The sequence below is a fragment of the Camellia sinensis genome, chromosome 5 (assembly GCF_055761805.1).
Source record: "Camellia sinensis isolate YWXY chromosome 5, ASM5576180v1, whole genome shotgun sequence".
Taxonomy (NCBI): Eukaryota; Viridiplantae; Streptophyta; class Magnoliopsida; order Ericales; family Theaceae; genus Camellia; species Camellia sinensis.
The window spans coordinates 26,808,515-26,827,616 of NC_138965.1; the positions used below are offsets into that span (position 1 = coordinate 26,808,515).

At 38.9% G+C, this 19,102-nt stretch overlaps 1 protein-coding gene across 2 annotated transcripts in view; it reads left to right on the plus strand.

Annotated features, from left to right (window-relative positions):
- The window catches only part of LOC114265148 (haloacid dehalogenase-like hydrolase family protein), a 74,266-nt gene that overhangs the window by 3,320 nt on the left and 51,844 nt on the right, over positions 1-19,102 (plus strand). For both annotated transcript variants that reach the window (XM_082868451.1, XM_082868452.1), the window contains exons 5-13: positions 4,113-4,212; positions 6,167-6,225; positions 6,457-6,581; positions 6,985-7,117; positions 14,631-14,718; positions 14,875-14,953; positions 15,259-15,319; positions 15,473-15,548; positions 16,299-16,409. In XM_082868451.1, the coding sequence (XP_082724577.1) occupies positions 4,113-4,212; positions 6,167-6,225; positions 6,457-6,581; positions 6,985-7,117; positions 14,631-14,718; positions 14,875-14,953; positions 15,259-15,319; positions 15,473-15,548; positions 16,299-16,409 (832 nt within the window). The remainder of the gene's footprint in view (positions 1-4,112; positions 4,213-6,166; positions 6,226-6,456; positions 6,582-6,984; positions 7,118-14,630; positions 14,719-14,874; positions 14,954-15,258; positions 15,320-15,472; positions 15,549-16,298; positions 16,410-19,102) is intronic.

Genomic DNA, 19,102 nt, shown 5'->3' on the forward strand with positions numbered 1-19,102 from the left:
AAATAGGATAATGACTTTTTGACTTTTTTAGGGGATGACAAACAAGGCCTTAGTTGTTTCAATTCTTCATGTTACCTGTGGTTACAAGGATCACTATTCTTACTGTTAAAACCTATCACCTACTTCACCCACTAAACCTAACCCACTACACCACTACCACCTCACCTACTCCACTAAACCTAACCCACTACACCACTACCACCTCCACTTCACCTACTCCACCTACCACCTCCACTTTACCTACTCCATCTACTACCTACTACACACTCACCCTCTTCTATATATAGGAATCATGAATCATTGTAATAAATATAACATTAAATCAATCAATAATACAATTCTCTATTTCTCTTTATACATTAAATTTTCTACATGGTATCAGAGCAAGGTTAAGACCTTAGTATTTCTCGCTTTACCGGCGGGCGGCAACCTCGCCTTGGCCGCCCGCCGGACCTCAACCTAGTCCGTTAGAATTTTCTACACATACCTTCCCATCATTGTCCAAATCTTCTCTCTCTCGGAGGCAACCCAAGTTTGTACTGGTACCCCGCTGTCCTGTTTGTGGGAGAGCTTGGAATTGGCCTCTTGTTCGCGGATCTTTTGCATTTGGAGCATCCTTTCCATGACGCGCTCGTACTCGCACTTCTCGTCGGAGTGACGCTCGATCTCGCACTTCCATGGGAGGTATAGCTCGGCTTGGCAGCACTTGTTGAGGGGTATCAGCAGGTGTGCGCACTGTTCTCTGTATGCTTTTGGGACCTTCACTTCCACCATCTCCGCCTGCGTCGCTCTCATCTTCTTAGACGTTCCTCCCATCTTCCATTAACCGAGTTTGATGCTTCTTTAGATGCTGAAAGCTCAAATCCGGGTAACCAGATCTTCGAAAAGCTCATTTCAGGAATGTATCTGGGAGAGGTTGTTAGAAGAGTTATACTGAAGATGGCCTAGGAAACAGCTTTGTTTGGAGATATAGTACCACCCAAACTCGCTATTTCTTACTCATTGAGGTACCCAAAGTAATTTTTTCCCACTATCATTGAAATCTTGCAGAACGGGACAGACGCGGCCAGGGAGAATTCTGCTGTGACACTCTTTAGTCTGTCAATGCTCGATGAGAACAAGGTGATGATCGGTTGCTTAAATAGGATTCCTCCTCTAGTGGGCCGGTAGGATGAGGATGATTGGGTGAGTGGTGGTCAATACAGGGAACTTTCCAGTTGGAGCCGCACACAGGGCACACAAGGCTGCCTTGCTTATGAGTGTGCTCACAATGCTTTACTGCAGAAGGTGATGGATAATAAAGAAGATGCAGGGAAAGTGAAATTGAGAGTGCTTCATCCACCATACCCAAGTTCTTATCTTCAAGTAAAAAAAAAACCACCATTGCCGTTTTGATTTCAACTTTCTTCTTATTATTTCTTTCTTTATTTTTCTTTCACATTATTTTTAATTTTTTTCAAATTCCATTCATACCATATAGCTTTGCACACCAAACCATATTTTATTCATCTCAGGGATCAACCCCGATCACAATTTTACACACACACACAAAAAAAAAAAAAAACCAACAAACCAAAACACAACACCCAAAGATTTGTTTTCTTTTCTACAGACGGCCACCCACCGACCTACTCTGCCGCCGGTCTCTTCTTCTTGCCTCCGTCTTGGACGGCCCTTGACGGTGTTGCCTCCGTGTTTCCCACTCCACTGGGCATGATTCCTCCTCCCTGCTCCTCCACTACAGCATATGGTGGCCCTCCAAATCGGAACATCACGGTGGCCTTCCGCTTCAGCTCCTTGTTTTCTGCCTTTAGCACACTTATCTCTGCTCGCGCATCCTTATACATGCGTTGGAGCAGAGCCAGTTGGGCGTTTAACTGTTGCACCTCATTTGTCCTACTCTGCAGCCGGTGCGACAAGTTTGTGACCGCAGTCATGGTTTCAACACATGACTTCAAAGTATACTGATTGGCCTCAATATCAGTTTGCACCGCCATTTTTTGCTCCACCGACCGCATCGGAAAGTTCAACGGAGCAAAACCAGAGGTGTTTGGTTGAGGTTCACGGGCCGCCACACCAGTTGTCTCTCTTGTTGACTCGTTGAGGTCTGGAAAGAGAGTGAGCAGACTACGGGAAGAAGAGGCCATTTTCTGGGCAATAGTTGTTACAGAGTATTACAGAGTTTCTCTCTCAAACAACGAAGAATTTTTTCAGAGTTTTTTAGCAGGTTTTCTGCCTCAGCCTCAGCCTCCGCTTCGGTTTATAAAGACCATGACGAAGAGGCCGACACGCGCTCTGTCGATCACGTGCATCGCCGCGTGTCCGGCGCCCCTTTTGATGGCTCGTCGCTTTTTGTCGGGCACGTCTTTTGATGAAGTGGGCGCGCCTTTTGATGGCACGTCTTTTTATGGATTGGGCACGCCTTTTGATGGCACGCCTTTTGAAAGATTGGGCACACCTTTTGAGGGTCCGACAAGACTCTGTAAACTGTCCCGACATTGATTCCGGTTAGCTCCTTCATGGGTCCGACAAGACTCTGTAAACTGTCCCGACATTGATTCCGGTTAGTTTCTACAACGGTCCGACATGACCCCGTAAACTGTCTTCTACAGCGGTCCGACATGACCCCATAAACTGTCTTCTACATCGGTCCGACATGACCCCATAAACTGTCTTCTACAACGGTCCGACATGACCCCGTAAACTGTCTTCTACAACGGTCCGACATGACCCCATAAACTGTCTTCTACACCGGTCCGACATGACCCCATAAACTGTCTTCTACATCGGTCTGACACGACCACACAGTGTCTGCTACAACGGTCCGACATGACCCCGTAAACTGTCTTTTACACCGGTCCGACATGACCCCATAAAGTGTCTCCTACAACGGTCTGACACGACCATACAGTGTCTCCTATCCTCTTTTATTTTTATGTATTTTCTTGTTTTGTTACTCTCTCCAAACTCAAGTTGGTTAGTTCCTATCCCCATTGAGTTTGCGGGGGGCTGTTAAAACCTATCACCTACTTCACCCACTAAACCTAACCCACTACACCACTACCACCTCACCTACTCCACTAAACCTAACCCACTACACCACTACCACCTCCACTTCACCTACTCCACCTACCACCTCCACTTTACCTACTCCATCTACTACCTACTACACACTCACCCTCTTCTATATATAGGAATCATGAATCATTGTAATAAATATAACATTAAATCAATCAATAATACAATTCTCTATTTCTCTTTATACATTAAATTTTCTACACTTACAAACCAAACCATATACAATGTGAACTCCTATTTATGTAGAGTTTAATCAATATGTTTTGGTCTAGGATGATAGAAAGTCAATCAATTAATTCTCTAAAGTAATATATTTTAATTGACAAATGCCATCTAATCATAAAAGACGTGTTTCTGATTTTGACGGATCTAAATGATTCTCTATAAGATTTATTTATATGGACATTGTTGAGTTTACACTTTTTTATGAATTTTATTTATATGGTATACTATTTAACCCTAGAAAAACATACCCATGGAGGCATGCTGAATGCATTTGAAACTTTTTGACACAGGATGTGACATTTACAGTTTTTTTGATTGTGTGAATTACTTAAGAAATAAACTTATCTGGTTTTGTGAAAATCCTTAAATATGTAATTTGTCTTCATACCTTGCATATTCGGTCTTATGGCAAAAAAGATGTTCACAAGTCTATGACTCTTGCAGAAAATGGAACTATGGCTGAATTCCTCTCATTGTCATATTTGAACATCTTAACTTGTTTGCTGGGTGTGTCACTTGTCCTTAATAAACAAAGTGAGTAGATATCAATTATTTCAGGCCATTCAATGAAGGAAAAATCCTGGGTGAGTAATGTAAGGGGCACACATTTAGAAGACAGATAATACTATTTGATCAAAAGAGCAAGAATGGTAGGATATTGCAAATTTGGGAAATTTGCTCAAAGGAATTGCAATAGCAGTTCTTTCCTATACGCATATTTAAGATGTCACTACAGTAGTTATTTGCTTAAGATAACTGAAATTCTTGTTGTGCAGACGTTGTGATGCTTTGTAGTCTACTTTTACCAGGTTTGATGCTATTGTGTCAGCAGATGCATTTGAGAATTTGAAGCCTGCTCCTGATATTTTTTTGGCTGCCTCAAAGATTTTGAATGTGCCCACTAGTGAGGTATATTTGCAGATTTGTCTTCTTAGAGACAGCTATTGCAAGAGTATTTCTTACGCACCTGAAATACTTATTCTATATGACTGATATTGAAGTTGCACATTGTCTTTATCTAAGAAGCATGGTCATGGATGCGGATACTAACACCGGACATGGGACAACGATTTTCAGAAAAATAGGACATGGACATGGTGGTGATACATAAAAAAATATATTGTTTATGTATAAATTTTTTGCTATGTATGTGAATAATAAATTGACAACAACCAACAGTAATGAAAACGAATTAACTCACCATGAAAAAACAACTCAATCTATAAACATCATTCAATTCAACATACAAAATACTGTTTTATAAATCATAAATAATTATGTCACAAATGGCAAAAGCATTTAATTTAAAAGTAAATAGATCATTCGTAAAAAATAAATAATCACAAATAAAATTTATCCTAGAGTGCATCTGGAGGTAGGACACGGGTGTTCGTGATGTGTCCCCAACATGGTAAATGAGAAAAAAGAGTAGACATGCCATGTGGCGTGTCTAACACTCATCCCGGCCTGTCTGAAGTGTGTTAGCCTATGAAACATGTCACTGGCCGGCTTTGGGGCAAAGCCCACAAAGCAGTCGCTTTGGGCCCCCCAAAAATGCCAAAAAAAAAAGCCCCAAAACTATAGTAAGTATTGTACTGGTCCAGAAAAAATGGTCCGCTTGAGTTAAAAAGATCTAAAGTTTCTTATAAGAAGAGGCCCAATCTGAATAAAAAGCCTCAATTTATATTTGAAAGACATTTGAGATATAATTACAAACATATAATAAAATCAAAGTTTTTAACTTACCGGTTGGTTCTTGTTAGCAATAAGAATTAGAAGTATTCATCTAATATATATATATATATATATATATTTTTAAAAGACTAATTGAAGAACTATCAAATTTCTTACCTTTTTATGTATTGATAATTTTTTTATTTTTTATTTTATTTTTTCTATTTTTTTATTTGTTCTACAATGATGGAAAGTCTTAAATTTGTAATATAAAATTGGGTTTCAAGATACAAACTCCGTAATAGAGATGAATTCTTGTTTTTGTTTGATTAAATATTTATTTGATCATTGATTATATATAGTGTCTATTACGATTACATATTTTTATTATCTTTTATGTTTCCTTTCATTGATTATTTGATTTGTAATGATTGAGGATTAAGTTAGCATTATGATGATGTCAATAATTTTTGATAAACTATATCAAACATGTCACTATTCCTAGAAAGTATAATTTTGGACATGAAAAAAAAAATGAAGAAAAGAAACAAAGAATAGAAGACTTAGTTTACTTTTTATTTGGTACTCCAGCTTATATTTTAGTCTTTTTTATTATTGTAAACTTTGTCGTATATTTAAGTAAATTTTAATAGTTTTTTTGTGAGCACTATTAAATGCAAAAATTTAAAACAAAATTCGATACATAATCTTTTGGTCAAAACTTTTTTTAAAAAAATATATATGAAAGGCCCCATATTTAGGTTTTGCTTTGGGCACCGGAAAAGTCAGAGCCGGTCCTGCACACGTCTGCAGTGATTAATTTGAAGTGCATGTGCTTCATAGTCTTCATTTATTGAGAAATTTTTCTCTTGGTTGACCTGCCAGCAAAAACATGAAGACTATTATTATTAATATTATTATTATTTTTCAATTGAAAAAAGTTTACAAGATCATCTCCATATAGTAGGATTTATCATGGACATACAATTAGGGAGTGTGTACCTAATGTTTCTTTTATTATAAAAAATATCCAGCTTGTTTTATTCAGGAAATTTTGATGAAAAGTTAATCAGTTCAGCAGTTGGACTTCTAACATTTTGAACACTGTAGCTGATTGATCAATTTTCTGTCCGACCAACTGCAATTTTAGTAATATCAGAGTATTAATTTCGTGCATTTATTTTCCCAGTGTATTGTTATTGAAGATGCATTAGCTGGTGTGCAAGCTGCCAAAGCGGCTCAAATGAGGTAAATCTGCTGTACTACATGCATTTTATGACCTTACTTATTGTGTATTGGATATTTATGTTTAATTTCAATATAACAACATATGATTTTGAGTTGGACATTCTCTTTTTCTTGTGGATTATGTATCCACTCATCATATAAATGTTACAGTAATGATTTTCTGATTCTCTGCCCTTTTTCCATGAATTATATTTCTTTTATTTAATAGTAACAATTTTGTTCTTCTTGCAGATGTATAGCTGTTACAACAACTTTATCAGAAGAGACTCTAAAAACGGCTAGTCCATCACTTATCAGACAGGAGATAGGAAGTGTTTCACTTGATGACATTCTCAGTGGTGGCTCAGGTTGCCATAGTATGTAGTTCTACAAGTATACTGCAAATGCCTTTATGTGTACTATTAATAATCAGGATAATGAAGCTACATTTTGTGTCATTTCTGAATGATCTATAAGTAAGAACTGTTTTTCGTGTCATCTGCATTCTAATTATTGGAAGTTTGTCTTTTCTCTTTTGCTGAATTTTTATTCGTCCTTGCCAATTAATTGGCTTTGTAATGACTTATAAAATAATAATAATAAAAAAAAAAAAAAAAAAAATTTGGTTCCGTAATTGTTAGTTTGTACTTCTTGTGTGATGGCAGGGGAAGCTTACATTTCACTCTAACAGTTTGATTCTCCTACCGATTATTTACTTGGTAATGGTTAGGATTACACATTATCTGGCAAAATGAGGTCTGATGGGACAACCCATTGCAGATGAGAAGATGCAGGGGTCCCAGTTTGTTAATTCTTCTGCACAAACTTCACCAGCATTGCTCAAAGACAGAACAGAGAGTAGGTCATTCCCAGATACAAATTCTGCAAATGATATGGCCTTTTCAATTGGAGGGTAAGAGAGATTCTATGTCCAGAATAATTCAATCAAATAATTTTGATTAATAAACCATCCTTTATTTAACGTCAAATGTCATCCCTTGTTTTCCTATTACTTGCATGGAGTTCACTTGTTTGACCAGGAAAAATCGGTCAGAAGCTTTAACTTGATAGTGAACACCTGGTGAATCTGGTGACACTTATCACGGTGAATAAATATACAATTGAATTGCTCAATCACAGACCATATTAGACAGCTGTTGTGAAAGAATAATCTTTACATAGGATCTTTGAACTCCAACTAACACCAAGTAGGGACTTTTTGGAGTCGAGGGCAAATTGGGTGAAAAAAAGTATATCCTATGAAGGCACTAAATTTGTCACCTGCCTTTAATGTTTCTTTAGGCATAGTCTAACAGTCATCATTGCATTGCTATATATACAACTACTCCAAGGGATTGAATCTCAATATTCTAACCTTTTCTAATGGGGATTGGCCTCTCGGAATCTATGCTTGGAGGAGGAAAAAGCAAAACAGCCATGTGGACTACGCCAATAGACCCATGAGTTTCACCATTGGTATGACATGATAGGGGACTGTTTGGTTCATTTGAAAGTACTTGGTGCATTTGAAAGGACAAATGGCATAACCAATGACTTATAAAGCCCCTTCTTTGTCCTGTAGCTTGCCTTCCATTCATCCTCTTTTTAAATTCTAATCTGGTGGTACTCACTCTTCAAGTCTATCTTGGAGAAAAACCTGAGAACCTGATAGCATGTCAAGCATATCATTTAATTTGGGTATTGGAAACCTGTATTTTATGGTGATCTTGTTAATATCCCTGTTGTCCACACACATTCTCTGAGTTTCATCTATCTTCAACTTAGTAAAAGGGGCACATCACATGAACTTATAGGTTGTTTGTTGCTCTTAAAAAGAGAGAGAGAGAGTTGATTATAGCTTGAAAAAAAGCTAAGCTTAAGAAAAGAATCTAAAACCCATCTTAAAAAAAATTAGCCTCTATGAAGGATAGACACCTCTCCGAAGGCCATGTACCAGTGTTCGACATGCGTTGAACATAGACATAATGGACATGTGTCAGACACCTGCATTGGAAACATGTTGGGGTCCAACCTATGTACTTGGAACGGGAATGGGAACGTGGTATGTCATATGCTCTAAATTGTGGTACAATAGGGGTAGGCTTTGTTGGCATATTATAATCACCGAAAGTCACTTAGTATTTTATTAGCCGAAAGGCACTAGGGTCTGTAATCATTGTTATGCCCTCAGGGATCATCTTGTAATTGTCTTGTTTGTAAACCCTAATCTTCATCTATAAATCAGGGGTGATATCTCATCATACCCTAAGCTGATTATTCAAGCTTCATGGTATCAGAGCTTAATCTATAGGGTTTCGGCTCACCCTCGTTGGTAGACCTTTTCACCAACAACACTCTAGGGTTCGAAGCTTACCTGGGTGGATCTTCCTCAGCCGTCTTCCTCAGTCGATCTTCCTCAGTCGATCTCCTCAGCCGTCTTCCTCAGTCGATCTCCTCATGCCCTCAGCTCGTCTTCCTCAGCCGTCTTCCTCGTCGACCTCCTCTGTCGATCGTCACTCGGCCGACAGCACCGCAGCTCGGCGACCTCCTCCAGCCACTTCGTCACTCGTCTTCTTCGTCGTCCTCTGATTTCCTGAGCCTCTGATCTCACTATGGTATATAAATATATATATATACCTATATATCCTGATATATATATATAAATAGAGCCGGATATATATATATAGTTATATATAAAGACATGTATAAATAAATCAATTTAAAAAAAAATAAATAAATAAATAAATATTAAAAAAAAAATATTAAATAAATAAATAAATAAATAAATAAAATGAAATAAAAAATATATATATATATATATTCAAAAAAAAAAAAAAAAATCATTTCTTAATTTTTGTTATGTCTTTATAGTGGTCATTGTGCCTGTTATCTCACTACCACCTTCCGGGTTTGTGATTTCTACTAGTTTGTTGTGGGTTTGGTAGTATTGTATCCATGACAGATTCCACTAGTGTGTCCTCTTCGTCTCAAACACCAAAGAGTGAGAGTCTCATTCTACCTACTACCATGACTGAGAATCCCAACCCTAGTCTGAAAATCACCACCTCTCTATTTAATGGTCAGAACTACCTAGCATGGTCTCAAAGTTTGACTTTGTTTTTGAAAAGCAGAGGAAAGATGGGGTATGTTGATGGCAGGATACAGGCACCTAGTACCACTGACTCAGGTTATGCCCAATGGGAGATTACCAACTCTTTGATTATGAGTTGGCTTATCCATTCGATGGTTCCAGAACTTGGTGAGGGCTACTTGTCTATGGAGACTGCCCAGGACATTTGGGAGGCTGTGGCTGTTACCTATTCCCGCAAAGGAAATTTTGCACAGGCATTTGAGTTGCGTCGCTCTATTGAGAGCACACTTCAGGGGGAGCAGACTGTTCTTCAGTACTTCACTTTCCTCACCAACGGCTGGAAACGCCTTGACCACCTGGAAGACTATAAGCCCGTTTGCCCTACTGATTCTGTCGGGTACAAGAAGTTCATTGCTCGGGAACGGGTCTTTAAATTTTTGGCCGGCCTAAATATGGAGTATGATCCAGTTAGGGGTCGAGTTCTGAGTATGGACACCCTTCCTTCACTACAGGAGGCATTTGCCAATGTACAAAATGAGGAGAGTCGTCGGTCAGCTATGATGTCCCCTGTCTCTACTGACCGTTCCGCATTACTGTCTACTCCTCGAGATGGCCTCAGCCTGCCTCCTCCGTCTGCTGCTAAGGAGTCTGTATTCTGTGATTATTGCAAGAAGCCGCGGCATACTCGTGAGACATGTTGGAAGCTTCATGGGACTCCATCTGGGGGTCGAGGTGATCGGTCAGGTTCTCGAGGAGGTCGGTCAGGCCACTCTCGAGGACGTGGTTCCTATTCCCGGGCTCATCAGTCTAGTACCGTTGATACCCTTGATTCTAATTCTACTTCTGTTACCCACGCTTCTGATACTGAGCTGGAGGATGCTTTGCGCCAATTGTTGGACCGCCGATCGTCTACTGCTCTCAGTACCGCTTCCTCGTCCTTTGCCCGCTCAGGTAACTTAGCATCTGTTCCTTGTGCTTTCCTGTGTCATACATCTTTGCCTTGGATTATTGATTCTGGTGCCTCAGATCATATGTCTGGCTCCTCTGATCTTTTCTCTGCCTATAAGCCCTCTTCAGGTCAGGACAAAGTTAGGATTGCCGATGGAACTGTTTCTTCCATTTCTGGAAAAGGTTTAGTCCAAGTCACTCCTACCATGCATCTATCTTCTGTTCTCCATGTTCCCAATTTTTCTGTTAATCTGTTATCCTTAAGTCGTCTTACCCAGGATTTGAATTGTTGTGTGACGTTTTTTCCTGATCATTGTCTTTTTCAGGACCTTGTCACGGGGAGGACGATTGGCAGTGGTAGTGCAGAAAATGGTCTCTACTTCCTAGATCAACCGGACAAACTTGCTTATTCTTCCACCACGTCTTTTACTACCCCCGCTGATGTATGGTTGTGGCATCGGCGTCTTGGGCATCCCTCATTTCATTTACTTAAGCATTTATTTCCTTCTAGTTTCGCAAATCATCATGTGTCTGACTTTCTTTGTGAGTCTTGTCAACTTGGAAAACAACATAGAGCTTCTTTTGCTCCCAGTTTGAATAAAAGCTTAGTTCCTTTTTCATTAATACATTCTGATGTTTGGGGTCCCTCTCGTGTTCTGTCTGTGAAAGGTCATCGCTGGTTTGTTACATTTATTGATGATTTTTCTCGTGCTACTTGGGTGTATCTCATGAAAGATAAGAGTGAAGTTTTCTCTGTGTTTCGCACTTTTCATAAGATGATTTGTACTCAGTTTGGGGCCACTATCAAAATATTTCGTTCTGATAATGGCGGAGAATACATAGATTCTGGGTTAGAACAATATTTCTCTACTCATGGCATTATCCATCAGACCTCTTGCACCAATACCCCTCAACAAAATGGGGTGGCCGAACGCAAGAATCGGCATCTTCTTGACATGGCTCGGTGCATGTGTTTTTTTATGAACGTGCCTCAACCCTATTGGGGCGACGCTGTTCTCACCGCTGCCCATCTTATTAATCGTCTCCCTACCCAGGTCTTGGACAAACAGGCTCCGCTTCACGTCCTCCTCAGTTCTCAGTCCTTGTTTTCTATTCCTCCCAAAATATTTGGTTGTGTCTGTTTTGTCCATAATCACTCTCCCTCTCGTGGTAAGTTGGACCCTCGCTCCCTCAAGTGTGTTTTCCTTGGTTATTCTCCTACTCAAAAGGGGTATAAATGTTACCACCCTTCTTCTCGTAAGTGGTTTGTGTCCATGGATGTCACTTTCTTTGAGTCCCAGTCCTATTTCTTGTCCTCTCCTGTGTCACCGTCCTCATTTCCGGGGGAGCCTTGGTGTGAAGTGAGTCCTGTGCCTCCTATGGTAGAAGTGAGTCCTGTGCCTCCTATGGTACCTCCTATGGTAGAACCAGTTGTTCTTGCACCCCCCTCTTCTACTGGAACTATAGAACCCACTGTCACCAAGAATAAGGATGGGCATGTTTATGTCCGGGACATCGACAGAAAACAAGTTAACTGGATACAAGGGACCGTTTCTGCTACTCCACTGCCATCTCCTGCTTCTGATGAGAGTCTAGGTAACTTTGAATCTCGTGAGTCCATTGATCTTGATGTTCCTATTGCCAAAAGGAAGGGTGTGAGATCTTGTACTCAACATCCTATCTCACAGTTTGTATCATACTCTCATTTGTCATCCTCATATAGAGCGTTTGTGTCCAATATTTCCTCTGTTAGCATTCCTAACCATTTTCAGGATGCTCTTGCTATCTCTGAGTGGAAACTAGCCATGATTGAGGAAATGAAAGCACTTAGGAAGAATGACACTTGGGAATTGACTGAGTTACCTACGGGCAAACGACCTGTGGGCTGTAAATGGGTATATACTATGAAACACAAAGCAGATGGGTCTATTGAGCGTTACAAGGCAAGACTTGTGGCAAAAGGGTTTACTCAGACATATGGCATTGATTATCAGGAGACCTTCGCACCCGTGGCTAAAATGAATTCAGTCAGAGTACTTCTCTCTCTAGCAGCTAATCTAGATTGGCCGCTTTATCAGTTTGATGTCAAGAATGCTTTTCTCCATGGTGACCTCGAAGAAGAAGTATATATGGACATTCCTCCGGGTTTTGAGGATCATCAAACAGAAGGGAAAGTATGCAAACTTCGGAAGTCGTTATATGGTCTCAAACAGTCTCCAAGGGCTTGGTTTGAAAGATTCACTCAGGCTATGTTTAAATATGGTTTCAAACAAAGTCAGGCAGACCACACATTGTTTGTGAAACATTCCTCATGCGGTAAGACTACAGCACTTATTGTTTATGTAGATGACATAGTTCTTACAGGCAATGATAGTGGGGAAATACCTCTGTTGAAAAAATACTTAGCCAAAGAGTTTGAAATCAAAGACTTGGGAAGCTTGAAGTATTTTCTGGGAATTGAAGTTGCTCGCTCTAAGGATGGGATATTTATCTCACAGAGAAAATATGTGCTTGACCTGTTGAAGGAAACTGGGATGCTTGGCTGCAAGGCATGTGCCACCCCACTGGAACCCAATCAAAAATTGGGAGATGATGAAGGAGGAGAAGTTGTGGATAAGGGGAGCTATCAACGATTAGTGGGTAAGCTCATTTACCTATCTCACTCCCGTCCTGATATTGCTGTTGCTGTCAGTATAGTTAGTCAGTTTATGCATGCTCCTCATCAGATTCACTTTGAGGCTGTCATGAGAATCTTGAGGTATTTGAAGTCTGCTCCTGGTAAGGGTCTGTATTTTTCAAAGTATGATCATCTTCGTGTAGAAGCCTATACAGATGCTGACTGGGCTGGGTCAGTAACTGATAGGAGATCAACTTCAGGGTATTGCACATTTGTCGGCGGCAACCTAGTTACTTGGAGGAGTAAGAAACAAAATGTGGTTGCCAGGTCAAGTGCAGAAGCTGAGTTTAGAGCTATGGCACAAGGTGTGTGTGAACTTTTATGGATCAAATTATTGTTGAGTGATCTAGGTATTGCTCAGACGGACTCCATGCGGTTATATTGTGATAATAAGGCCGCCATCAACATTGCTCACAATCCAGTTCAACATGACAGGACGAAACATGTTGAGATTGATCGCCACTTCATTAAGGAGAAACTCACTAGTGGTACCATTTGTACTCCTTTTGTTCAGTCTGGTGAACAACTTGCTGACATTCTCACCAAGGGAATTGGGAATAAACCGTTTCATGACATATTAGACAAGCTGGGCATGAGAGATATCTTCGCACCAGCTTGAGGGGGAGTGTTGGCATATTATAATCACCGAAAGTCACTTAGTATTTTATTAGCCGAAAGGCACTAGGGTCTGTAATCATTGTTATGCCCTCAGGGATCATCTTGTAATTGTCTTGTTTGTAAACCCTAATCTTCATCTATAAATCAGGGGTGATATCTCATCATACCCTAAGCTGATTATTCAAGCTTCAGGCTTGTATAGTTTACACTATAAAATTTAAGGTACTTTTAGTGTAGAGAATTTTTTTTAACAATTAGACTTCCAATAAAATGTTGGTTTTTTTTTTTTTCTTTCCTAAATTAATCATATGGCAACACATTTTTATGAACATCATGACTAATTTTTTATGTTTTGTCGTGTTAAAATTTCACTCACCTTATATTTTAGTCGATTATATTTGATATTTTTTACTCTTAATTGGAACAAACTTTTGAAATCACTTTGGATTGCCAAATTTACCATTTTGGACCGAAACTGTACCATATTTCGAAATGTGTGTTCCAAAATGTAAATCGCTAAGGTATTAGCATTTTTTGGTAACACTTGTGTTGGACACCCGAATTGGCGTGTCCTATTTTTGTTTGCTCGGACACATTGGGGACATGCTATGGAAATGTTGGGGGCATGTTATGGACACAAAGCATGCTTAGGGGTCAAAATGAAATTTTAAAAAAGTTCAAGTGGAGGCCAAAGTAAACAATTAGTGTTCGTTTTTGGTGTGTGTGTGTGTGTGGTTAGTGAACTTGATTTTTAATTAAAAAAATGTTAATTGAATGTACAATTTTTTACTTTTATTTTGATTTTGTAAGTAAGATACCCTAATGAGATTTTAGTGTAATTGTCATGTTATAGGATGCCTACTCTAATTATAACTATTAGTCTGTGATTGTTATGCTACGGAATGTGGTTGTTTAATTTTAGGTGGTGTTATGTTACATTATTTCATTATCTTTAAATGAAATATTTAGATTTATGGCATATAATAAATATATAAATTTTTATATTTTTGTGCATGTCCCTTGTGTATGTAGCCTTTTCAGCTTATTTTAACGGAATTTAATTTAACAACTGCAGAAATAATTTATGGACAGATTGCAGGGTTCAAGGCGAGATATTTTAAGATATGGAAGTTTGGGCATTGCTATCTCTTGTCTCGTTTTCACTATTACTAACTGGAAGGTATGAATGAGTATGTGATAAAAAGAACATCTGAAGATCTATCCATTTTGGTTGTCTTTGGACTCAGTTTTCTTCTTTTTTCCCTTATTGAGTGAGAGACATACTTTTATTAATTTATTCCATAATATGTCTTTGGAAGTTGCTATTGATTTGCAGGCAATGCAATATACATCTCCAAAGGCCTTGTGGAATTCGCTATTTGGAGTTAGCACTCCGTCTTTTCAACAGAATGAAGGTACTGATGTTTGTAATGAAACATTTCTTGCATTATATACTCTTCAAATGTGTTGGTGCAATCTTTTCTTTTCTCCTCCTCTCTTGTTTCTATTTTTTCCCCTTCTATTTCTCTTTGATATTGTCAATGGTTTTTTATTGCTGTTAACATACTATAAAGAAGATTACTTATTAAATATATATGTGCATATATATAAAGGGAGAATAATAGTTTTTTTGATTGTATACATTATTCAGTTGTTCTGTTCACTGGCACTTGTAGTAACAATAGAGGAATTGTGATGTTTTTGTTTTTACTGGTTACAGGTGTATCCCGTTCTGCTAGAGTTCAACAATTTGTGAACTATATATCTGATTTGGAAACCAGGTCAGCGAGTCCCCTGCTTCACCTTCGTCTGATGTATTTTACATATTTATTTTTCTATATTTCCCTCATTTCCATTTGTTGCATATACTTCATAATTGCATTCCACTTTTTCCCGTAATCTGTTGTTAATGTATGATCTTTTATTTTTGTAAGGGGAACTGCTCGTATTGTGCCAGAGTTTCCATCAAAACTTGATTGGCTAAATACCGTTCCCCTAAAGCTAAGCAGGGTAAGTCCATTATCTGGTTTCAAATTTCTGCTAGGCCTGATTTTTATAATGTGGGAGTGTTTAGGTTCCTTACTTCCCTTGTGTGGTCTCCCTTCATTCTCTATTATCTTGCATTTGTATATCTACATGTGGTCATTTGGGTTATGGTCTTGATGTAACGACCCTGTTTCAGGAAGTTGGCATGGGTGATCTTGGGTATATAAGGTACCACTAGTGTGCTACTACATATCTTAGGGTTAGTCTTTTGGGTCATATTGCTAGACCTATAGGTTACTTGGGGCAACAGGTGGTGGGGTGCTATAAATGGTATCAAAACTGACCTGTGCAAACAAGCATGTGGGTCATTGTTCAGGGCTGGCCATGAGCTTTCGCTATACTTGATGTCTAGTTGAAATGTTCCTTGTACTATGGGTTACCTTATGGTATTGACTTCTTGATTCATCGTACGATAGTGTTTAATTTGCTTAAAATAAAATCATACATATTTTCCTTATTTTATTTTTATTTTTCTTCCATACCAACCTTTATTAAGATGCTATTGTTAGGAAAAGATGAACATGATGGACAGAAAATTAGATAAGATATGGAAGAAAATTACTAAAGATATATTTCCTGGTCATAAAATCAGTTAGTTCACATGTCAACTGTATTTGCCACATTTTCCCCAAAGTTTTGTAGGATACAGCTATATGTAGTGCAACCAACATTCCAATATAGTTTGCATTTGAAGTTAATTCTATGCTTGAACAGGATTTGAAAGGAAAAGTGGTTCTTCTGGATTTTTGGACCTACTGCTGTATAAATTGTATGCATGTACTGCCAGATCTAGAGTTTTTGGAGAAAAAATACAAAGATGTGCCGGTAAGATCCAAATATTTCATTTCAAGCATCCCAATGAATTGGTTATATTAGCTTTCTCTTCAAACTGGATTCTGCTTTCGTCATGTTGATAGTATGTTAGATAAAATTTCATATGCTTGAATATGTTATTTTCTATATATTTCACATGATTATATTCCCATGAAATTTTTTAACCCCTGTTGCTTTGCCGTACTTATTGAACCCAGTTTACCTAAGTTTTCTGCCATGAGCCACCCTACCCTATGTGATGAAAACAACTATGACCAAAGCACCATGTCATTTTTTCTGTTACACGGACTCTTCAAAATAAACCAAATACCCGTGTCGGACACCCGACACTCGGACAAAGGTATGGGATATGTGTCGGATACTTTTCAACAGACACTTCTTATATAATTGTATATAACACTATTATTGTACGTACATATTGTTGTATAATTACTAGAAATGTCTTTTTGACACTGTAAGTTACATATAATACCATTTTATTTCACATACTTCATTAAAAATATAAAAATATGACATTTTTTTACAGAGTCTGCGTACTCTTAAATTCATAGCTTGACGAGTCCAACCTCTAGATACATATCCGTACCCGACACCCGTACCTGAGTCTATGTAACATAGCATTTTTTCTATAAAAAATAATCGGCCATATAGCTTTTGTTGGGTAGACAATGCGTGACTTGATTTGGAACCTTTCTTTGATAGGTTATGAAGCAATGGTATAGTACTGATTGTAAGTTTTCTGAATGAAACTGTATATTCAATTATGTTTGATTACAACAAGACCCTAGATTATATAGCCTTAACTCCTAAACCAAAAAAGGAAAATACAATCACACCTCAATCACGCCTATACACAATCATGCCTATAATATGTACAACCACAATCATGCCAAATATGGAATATACACAATATATTCTCACACCCCCGCTCAAACTCAAGGTGTTTTAGCAAAAAACACTGAGAGTTTGCTAAGAAGAAATTGAAACCGAGCGGTAGTGTGAGTCTTGGTAAAGCAGTCCGCAAGTTGCAAAGCTGAAGAGACAAAAGGAAGTGAGATAGAGCCAGACTGCAGATACTATTAGATAAAGCGATAATCAATCTCAATGTGTTTTGTTCGTTCATGGAAGACAGTATTGTGGGCAATCTGAATAGCACTGCGGTTGTCACAATCAAGAGAGGTCGGAGAAAACTGAGGGACACCTAAATCAAACAGGAGACAATGAAGCCAAACAATCTCAGCAGTGGCATGAGCCATAGCACGATACTCAGTTTCGGCAGTAGATCGGACAACAACTGATTGTTTCTTGCTTTTCCAAGAGATCAAGGAATCACCGAGAAACATACTGAATCTAGACGTAGACTTGCGATCAATAACATCACTAGCCTAATCAGAATCAACATAGGCTACCAAGTCCAAAGAGAAAGTAGAGGACAACAGTAAGCCCTGAAAGATAGTACCTCTGAGATAGCGAAGAATGCGAACCAAAGCAGCCCAATGTGTAGAGTGAGGTGCAGAAACGAATTGACTAACCACATGAACAGCATAATCAGGGCGAGTGACAGTCAAATAAACTAAACAACCCACAAGCTTGCGATATGAAGTGGGATCATCCAGAGAGACACCATCAGTAGAGTTGAGCTTTACATTGAGCTCCATTGGTGTATCAGAAACCTTAGTATTAGTAAGACCAGTACGGTGAATGACCTCATTAGCATACTTAGCCTGAGACATAAAATAGTCCTTTGGAGAAGAAGCAACCTCAATACCAAGAAAATACCGCAATGGACCCAGATTCTTCATTTTGATGGTACGGAAGAAATGCTGCTTGACCTCAGAGATAGCAGAAGAGTCAAAGCCAGTGATAATCATATCATCCACATATAGTAAGAGAGTAACAAAACCAACCGAGGTATGACTTAGAAACAAAGCAGAGTTAGAAGCAGAAAGATGAAACCCAAGCGCAATAACAACAGTCTAAAAGCGATCATACCAAGCACAAGGAGATTGCTTCAAGCCATACAAAGCACGTCGAAGACGACAAACCTGCCCAGAGGAGTGGAGAACGCCAGGGGGTGGACGCATGTAGACCTCCTTAGTGAGATGACCATTAAGAAAAGTATTCTTAACGTCCATCTCAATGTTTTAAAAAGCGCGCTTAGGCGCGCGCCTAAGCTCAAGGTGCAGCTTTGCGCCTCAGTCATGGTGAGGCGAGGTGACACAGGGGAAGCGCTGCCTAGGCGATGAGGCGAGCGCCTTATTACGAAGCACAAGGCGAGCGCCTTGTGCGCCTCGGCTTTCTTCCACTCCAACAGGTTCTGCTCTCTTCTCCTCTTCTCCTCTTCTCCTCTTCTCTGCTTCTTCTCCTCTCTTTGCTTCTTCCCTTTGTCTTCGTCTTCTCTTCTCTTTCCTTCCCTTCTTTCGTTGTCTTCTTTTCGCTTCTGTCTCGCCACGATTGCTCTCTCTTTCTCTCTCTCTCTCTCTCTCTCTCTCTCTCTCTCCTGTCTCGTTCACGATCACTCTCTCTCTCTCGCGTTCTCTCTTGCGATGGCAATCTATCTCTCTCTGTCTTCTGTCTCTCCCTTTATCTTCTTAATTCATACATATATATATATAATATTATATAATACCTATTATATAATATATAGTGTATAATATACAATATACTTATAATATATAAAATAT